At 42.6% G+C, this 8,324-nt stretch overlaps 1 protein-coding gene across 1 annotated transcript; it reads right to left on the bottom strand.

Annotated features, from left to right (window-relative positions):
- Positions 1–219: 219 nt before the first annotated feature.
- serinc2 (serine incorporator 2) lies at positions 220–7,936 on the bottom strand. The gene is made up of 10 exons (XM_076011253.1): positions 7,780–7,936; positions 4,338–4,499; positions 3,527–3,714; positions 3,094–3,173; positions 2,783–2,920; positions 2,477–2,646; positions 2,210–2,300; positions 1,774–1,927; positions 1,461–1,673; positions 220–1,003 (listed from the first exon to the last, which is right to left on the bottom strand). Exons 1-10 carry the CDS (start codon positions 7,816–7,818, stop codon positions 865–867), a joined length of 1,374 nt encoding a protein of 457 aa, XP_075867368.1. The 5' UTR covers positions 7,819–7,936; the 3' UTR covers positions 220–864.
- Positions 7,937–8,324: the final 388 nt, after the last annotated feature.

Genomic DNA, 8,324 nt, shown 5'->3' with positions numbered 1-8,324 from the left:
AGAGAGTAGAGACAGTGTTCACAGATTCTGAAGAAAACACAGATGGACCCTCCTACAAGGCAGGAAAAAAAAAAACTCTGCTTGCCTGGGTCAATGTTCCTGGTCCAGCTGCAAACAGAAGGCCTGGAAAATGACTGGAAAAAAAAAGTACAATCCCTCGACTCTAAATGGACAACAGCCCCACCTACAGGGCTAGAGATATAATTACGCTGACAGAAGTCAAACCATCACATATTTTTATTGATAATTTGATTTGAGAAGCAAACAGAGTATACTGATGAAGCATTTTCAAAGTGAAATATACATTTGGAGATATACATATATAAAAAAAAAACTTAACAGTATCAAAAACTGGTCCTTCTGAACAACCCGTAAGGATTAGATGACAAGAAATATTCAGCGTAAAAAAAACAAGTTAAAATGAAAAACAACAAAGACGGATCTCAGGCTTGAAAGATAAATGCAAGAAAAAAAAAAAGGTTAAAACATCAACGCCTCTCACTTTCTCTCATCATTTGAAGGCATGTAGTGATCTCAGTAACAAACTACTTAAAAGTGTAATCATGAGTAGAAAGGCAGAACCTGAGGTGGGAACATTTCAACATCGTCCTTAAGGCCAAATTTTTCTTATCGACATGAACATTGTGCAATTTTCCTGTGGATCCTAAGGCATCAACTGCTCAACACAACAAGCCAAACTGGGGTCAAATTAAAGCACTTAACCGAAAAAAAAAAAAAAAAAAAAGACAACAGATTGGTTTTAAGTGAAAGCTTTGTGTCTTCAATGTACAAATAGCAAGAGGCAAGCGGCCACTGGATTACACACTGCACCCTTTATAGTTTTTGGTGTCTTTGACTTTTCTTTTAATTGAACTCTCTGTCGGAGAGAACCAGCGGCGCCACCAGGGTCCACAGGTAGAGGGCGAGACCGAGCCAGCTGGAGCTGATCTTCACCCACACCGCGGGCATGGTGCTCTGCATGGACTGGAGGTTGGAGTCTGGCCTGGAGGGAGTAGAACAGAGTCAGTAGCTGCGCTTCCATGACCCCTAGAATTACGCAAAACCTAAATATATATCGCAATAAAAAAAAAAACTGGTTGTAGGGATAAGATTTTTTTTAGAATTAGAATTTAGAATTTAGAATTACGGCTTTTGCGCTTCACACCATTCAATGTAAACACCTGCGAATCGCATTTGTTTTTTGTCGAAATTTTAGAAATATCGCTTTTATTTTGCGAAAAACTGGTGACTGGTATCTTCATGGATCCCACACTTTGTTTGTGATTTCTGCTGTTATTCATCTTGTCATTAAAGATCATGCTGTGCAATAATCACTAAAACATTGAACAGCTGGACGTGGGTATTGAAAAGTTTAAAGGAAGTCAAGAGGAGCAAACCCCTAGTGGTTATGATTTCGGCGCAGCTCGTCGAAACTGGTCGTGAGCAGCGCAGTTACTTACTTGTACCAGTTGGTGAGGGTCATCATGATGTAGAGCGAAGCCAGGAAGAGGCTGAAGTGGAAGAAGGAGTAGCTGTAGGTGACCCCCTCCTCCTCGTTGTCCACGGCCCGTCGGGTTCCGTCCTCCTCCACCGTGGCCACAGCGGCCGTCAGACCCTGGCCGTCCTCAGTCTGCATCAGCCTGTTCACCTGGGAGTTGTTGGAAGAGCGGATACTGGCGGGGGGGGGGGCACACAGGGATGTGAGGGTCAATGTTGAGGCACAGCAAGAAATAGAATGGGACCCTTGTTTGCAATTCTCAAGTGAAAAGTTACCTGGCGTAAAGAGTGCAGAGCAGGAAGATAATCAATCCCACAATGCTTTGGGCGTCCCACCACTGGACATTTGGGCCGGCGGTAGGAGAGACTGGCGCTGGGGTGGCACCGCTCGACTGGACCAGACTCAGCAGGCTGGGGTTGCACTGACGGTCTGCACACAAAACCCATTAGTCAGAATCTGATAATACGACGATGAGGTGGAGGTGGTCAGTTAAACACCTCCAGGTTCTCCACAAGGCTTTGGAATGAAAGGTTTGCAGACCTCAACGAAACAAACATTCAGCGCAAATACAGTTAATTTTAATGACTGTTTACATTGTAGATTCTCACTGAAGGCATCAACACATGGAATTACCTACTCAAAAAAAGAAGTGTGAAACAAAAAAGAAACAACAGTATTTACACAGAAGCGACTCTGAATATTTATACTTACTGGGGTTGTTGGTCATGGCCGACCAGGTGATGTACATGGTGTAGAGGGAGATGATGGAGGCCTGGAGCAGACCGGAACTGGGCTGAGCCTCCTGTGAAAGACCAGCCCGAAAATATAATTAGTGCTGATAAACTCAAGAGACGAGCTCGTCTACGACGTGAAGCATCCAGCAGCAGGCCTCCCAGTGCGTTTGCAGTCACGGAAAGAGAGAGAGAGAGAAAAAAAGAATGCTTCTGACCACATTTGTGGGTGACATCACAGCCTTACCTGCACTTTGGGCAGGACGGACACCACGGACACGATGATGCAGAAAATGAGGTTGAGGCTGATGAAGACCTTGTTCTCCGTGCAGTCGTCAGGCTGGGTGTAGAAGACGTAGAAGAGCACGACAGCGGTGAAAGCCAGGGCGAAGTTGGTGATGGTGACAACCAGGAGAGCTGCAAGCGGAGCAATGAAGAGAAGAGAAGAATTTGCCACATGTAAAAGACTGCGACGACTTGGCCGCGACCTGGAATCAGCGGCAGACAAAGTCGTGAAAAACATTTTGCTGCCGTGAGACGTTTTCGCCGTTACCTCCGAACCAGCACCTGCTGTTTCCTTCCTCGGCCTTCTGCACCCACGACTGGTTCCAGGAATGTGCAAAGTCGATCAGCAGGATGAGCTGGATGAGGATGAAGGTGAAGGAGCCCACCACGCCGAAGTAATACCACACTGAGAGCGGGAAGAAAACATGTGGGAAGTTCATTTAAAGGTTTTTGGGGTTTTTATTGGCGGGAGGCTAAGGGGAGGGGGGTAAGTTGTGTGGTATGTAGCCAGTTTATTGGTCAGCAAATTAAATATTTTATAGCAGAATGAAGAATATAACGCTTCCTTCGGGAACTAACCTGTGGTAAATTGGCCAACTGGAATGAAAAAAGCTCCAACAGTGATGCCAACAAGCAGGAGGAACTTGAAGAACCAGAAACTGGAACAAAAAAGAAACTTATAAGCATATATGGACTCCTACTACCACGACAATAATAATGATACTTTTTATATTTATAAGTCCTCAAAGACATGTTAAAAAAGAAAGTTAAAATGTAGCAGAATATAATTTGCAGATAAAAAAATAAACGAATGCAAACTACAATATCAATTGTAGTTCAAAACAAATAAGTAATTTAAAATTTAAAAAAAAAGTGACTAACATTGAAACACACACACGGAGTTTGGTTTTAATCAAACGTAACGACATGCAGTTCGCCTGTTCGGCCAGCAGGGGGAAGCGCACTCTCATGGCGCACAGAGGGGCGAGAGGCGGTGGGAGACGTTACGAACCCATTTTGGATGGCGGCTCGCGGGTCCTTGCTGCTGCGCACGCGGATCATGATGACGGAGAAGAGGAAGAAGAAGCAGGCCATGGCGAAGCACATGCGGTACACGGACTTGTAGCCCACGATGACATCACAGTTCACCTTGTTTTCTACAAGGGGTATACTGGTTCCTCCGAGACAGAAACCTGGAATCTGACAGACAAGAGAGACGTCCAAATGTCACTGTCGCTGCGCGATGAACCCAGTGTAACCCAACTGAATTCATTCAAACCAACTTCCTGGTGTCATTTTTTTCATTTTGTTATTTGTATTTAATCTTCGAGGTTTATGTCCAACCTTGAACTTGGCTCACCTGGTGCTTGATTGACAAGTATATTGATGCACATGTTTACGCTTTAGTCCTAGATAGTGAATGGACATTGGTGTTCAATAAATCAATAAATCAATCAATCAATCAACTTTTATTTATAAAGCTGCTAAATCACAGCCAAAGGCTGCGCAGAACACACCAATTCAATCATTTCAATAATTTATTTACTAGACATGACGAAAGGTGGGCGAGCGTTTTTATTTTCGTGAGATGAATTTGAGTGCTGTTGAATAAATGTGGGTCATCTTCATGATAAGGAACAAAAACGTGGGTCCTGAGACTCTGACAACCATCTTGTACTGTGGGGATTTTTTTTTGCAAATAACACCAGCACAACGTGGACTGGAACACACGTGGATACATGCGGAGATCACATCATCATATTTTTCTCGAAATGAGTACCGAGGGAGGCGGCCAATTAAAACTTCCACCGCCAGACTGATACCTTTTTAAGATGCTCCTCCATGCCCGGGAGAATCATAATGACGGACACTATGGTGCCGAGCAGCAGCAGGAAAGAGAACGCCAGCCGGCTCACGGTGGAGTTGTACGCCGACGGGCAGCATGATGACAGGAGGCAGGAGGCCGAGCCGCACAAACAGGACGCCTGGGTGGGGAAGGAGAGTCAGCCAGGCCTTTCATGCACATTTCCATATTATGAAACTCTGGGCTCTCTGGGGCGAGAGGATAATCAGGGTAATGCATGCACAGCGTGCAAACACTCTGGCTGGGAACAAACAAAACAAACACACAAGAGGCAGAAGCAGAACGGACGGCGCTGCCATTACAGGGAAATCTCCACTTTTATCTGTTTGCTATCTGCAAAGCACGTCGAGATAATCAGGTAAGCTGGGTCAGTGATAGTCTGCGCTGCGGGTCGTTGGCAAACTGTGCGCGCAGCAGCAGTAAAAGCCTGGGGATGGGAGAAGGGGGGGGGGGGGGATTCTTGACTGGTGGGAAACAGTGGGTTCTAAAAATCGACAGAGGGGCCGGAACAGAAGCAGATGCATGGAGGAAAAAAAATAGTTGGTCAAAAGTTATGCAATTTTTAAAAGAAAATCTTTACATCTTCCTTACAGATAGACACTGAAGACATCAAATATATGAGCAAGATGTAGGTCATTATGCAGCAAAGAAAAAACACATTAAATAACTTGAAATATGCTTTTAATGAAAGGTGGCTATTTTGAAAAACTTAAACATAAAACGTTATTTTGAGTTATTTTAGACGTTCATTGTTTCCTGCATAACTCCATGTGCGTTACGTCGTTTTGATGCCTTCAGTGAGAAACGGCAACGTCAACAGTCATGAGAATGAGAGGAAAGACATTAACTGCATAGGGCGTGGCCAAACTTTTGACTGGCAGTGCATATCACGGGATGTGTAGAAAAATATGCTTTTATTTCAATTGGAAATGAACAAAAGCAAAGTTACAACAAGAAATGTGTCTTTGAAGCTCTGCAGTATTTAGCTCTTTATTGAAATGACTCTTAAAACTAATGAAATGCAGCTATTTTATGACTTACTGCGTTGCGTGTTAATATAATTTCTTCCAGTTTGGCAGGCTGGATTAAAAACCACAATAAGCCGTATGTGCCCCCCCCCCGGGCCTTCGTTTGTCCATGCCTGCTCTCGATGGATTTTTCAGTGGACAGATGAAGGAGATAAATGCAAAGGATTTCAGGCGAATTCCATCTGGTTTACCAAGTTAAGGTTTTGGGGGTTAAATTAAGGGTCACAGTACTGCCATCACAGGGAAATCTTCATTTTATCTATTTGCTATCTGCCCTTGTTAAGGATGATGGCGGCGGAGGGTTCCTGCATGATTCACAGGCAGACTGCTCAGAGACGACTGGAGCAGTGAGGCGGAGACTGCAGTCGCCCGGTTGAGGAGTGCCCGGGCAAGCCTTGGGTGTAGACATAGCAAGGAAAAGCCAGTTTCCATCCGTCTATGGCTCAGACTGGTCACACCACCCAGGCAGGAAATGTCTCTTTGGCATAACTTAAAACGTTTTAAAAATATTCAAGACAAGGCAGGATTCAAGGGTGGGAGTAAATATAATAATAACGGCAGAGAAAGCCACAACGCGGGGCATAGATGAAATAAATAGAAGTACCGTTTCACAGGAAGTTTTGTTTTGAAAATCTAAATATAATAAGTTCTGACCACAGTGAGATCAATCCAATGAAAATTCAGGTTGGTGAAGTGGAATCACAATTTGTCTTGACAAGCAAGATGAACTCGTATGGTTGAATTAAAAGTGAAAAGGGGAAAAGATCGGGCTTCTGACTGCCATAAGTTGACCCTTGCACCGTCTGTTCTCACCCTTCATCACCATGACGTGAACTTTTGAAAGCAAAATGAAAGTGTGAGATTTAGTAGCATCCGGTGGCAAGAACTCTTTCACAACGGAACAATTTCAGAAAACCGCTTCAGAAAGGTTGAGGAGGTGCAAGTCTACAGAGTAGCGATAAAGGTCTTTGGTGATTTTTTTTTTCATTCTCACTGACAAGGTAATGTCCAATAATGTCTTTCTAAGTGAACCACATTGGTAAACCTTTAGACTTGAATTTAAATCTGCAATATAAATACACTGATATGAACCAAACCTCTGGGAAGATCCACTACATACTGTGACTAAAACACAGTGGCATAATTTGACTGTACATATCATCTAACACAAGTGGATTTGCTCTTTCAGACAATATAAATGCTTTTATTTTTTATTTTTAAATGACAGTAACGTGGATCTGCCCAATTCCAGTGTTCTTACGCTCAGGAATTGGTATAGGAGAAAAATAATAAATACATAATTCTGATGTCCCTTATCAAAACCATTTGAAAGGCTCAATGTGTTGCATTTACAGAGATAGATTATTAGTTAGATTGGATAAAATATATATTTGTGTTTCTGTTAAATAAATAAAATCACTCCAAAACAACTGCTCTGCCCCCAATACACTTCGAAGTTGATTGTCATCGTGCACTGTGACCGGTACATCACAGCTGGTATCACCAACCTTGGAATCACAGCTAGTGTAAAGATGACAGGGCAAAGTTTTTAGGGTGATGCTGAAGTGCCCTGGTTTTCAAAATGATCATTTCATGCTCTTATTTTGTGTGCAATATGCATTCTGACCATTTACTGCCGTTAAAAATCTCTCATACTGAGTTTAACAATGTTGTTTCTGTTTTACTTTTGCACCTAGTTTTGAATATACACCCCAGATCTTGAGTTTGAGTATTCATTTAGGGTCATCAGTCACCCTTAAAAATAACAGACATGTAATATGGAATGTATTGGCATTGGTGAAACGCGGGGAAAAGTCTTGACCCAGAACAGATAGAAATCAATGTAGGTTAGTTAATGATCGAACCTGTTGTGACGAGTTACGTCTTCAATTGCCATGACCGACTTAAACCCGGAAGTTGTGCAAACTGTGCTTAAACAGACGGCAGGTAAACCACGATATTCGCTTTATAGGTGGATTTTTTTTAGTCCAAACAATAATAACCGACATAACAACAACATGTGACATGAAACTAACGTCGAAAAAATGCTTAAACGAATCGGACACTCGAAAATTATTTCCCCCTGAATTTTCGGACTGCAACGCAAGCTCATCACCTCATGGAAATGTTATTTAAAACTTGATATAAGTGACAAGAACTAATAAAACACAGCAGAAAAGAAAAGTTAATCCACTCTCTGTTTGGTTTTTAGCAACTTTTGAGCGTAAAACATATCAGCAAAACGCCCCGACGATCCGTGTCGTCATCGTAAAATCTTGGCTTTGACAACAAGAACTTAAAACACGCAAGAAGTTGAAGACAATAATGTACACATACAGGTGACAGGACCTTAATAATTAAACGTTTACTTACACAGCTGGCGAGAGAACCCAGTGCCAAACAAGCACCCATGGTTGTTTAATTCTTTGTTCCGTGTGTAGGACCGTGCGAATACCCAAGGAAACACAAACGTTCTGAGAAAAAAACTGAACCAAAATGGCGAAGTCAAGTCACTTAACGTGAACAAGCCAGTACGGCACCGGATTCCTTCAAAATAAAGGTTTTACTTAAAAAGAATAAAAGTCTTGACTTCCTCTAAGCCCTACAGTTGTGTTTATTCTGGGCTTTCAAGACTACCTCTTCTTCTGACATTGAACATTAACTGTCAGTTGTGCCTGGAAGACGAGAATGGCTTAGACCTTATATTGTCCTTTGATCTTGCCAACAAAGGTAGTTTCTTGATTGCAAAGACAGAAAACATTTTAATGCCCCCTAAAATACATTTTCTTTCCATCCACTCCTCATTGAGCGCAGCCATCAAGTTGCCAATAGCCACTTTATTCGATACATCTTGCGACCAGGTACCTGCTTCTGAAATAATCCATTTTAAACTGAATTTGAGCTTTTGCTCTCAGTTG

This window comes from Nelusetta ayraudi, unplaced genomic scaffold (genome assembly GCF_046127955.1).
Source record: "Nelusetta ayraudi isolate G7.1 ecotype Tasmania unplaced genomic scaffold, CSIRO-AGI_Nayr_v1 ptg000135l, whole genome shotgun sequence".
Lineage (NCBI taxonomy): Eukaryota > Metazoa > Chordata > Actinopteri > Tetraodontiformes > Monacanthidae > Nelusetta > Nelusetta ayraudi.
This window is presented reverse-complemented; position numbering and strand designations above follow the sequence as displayed.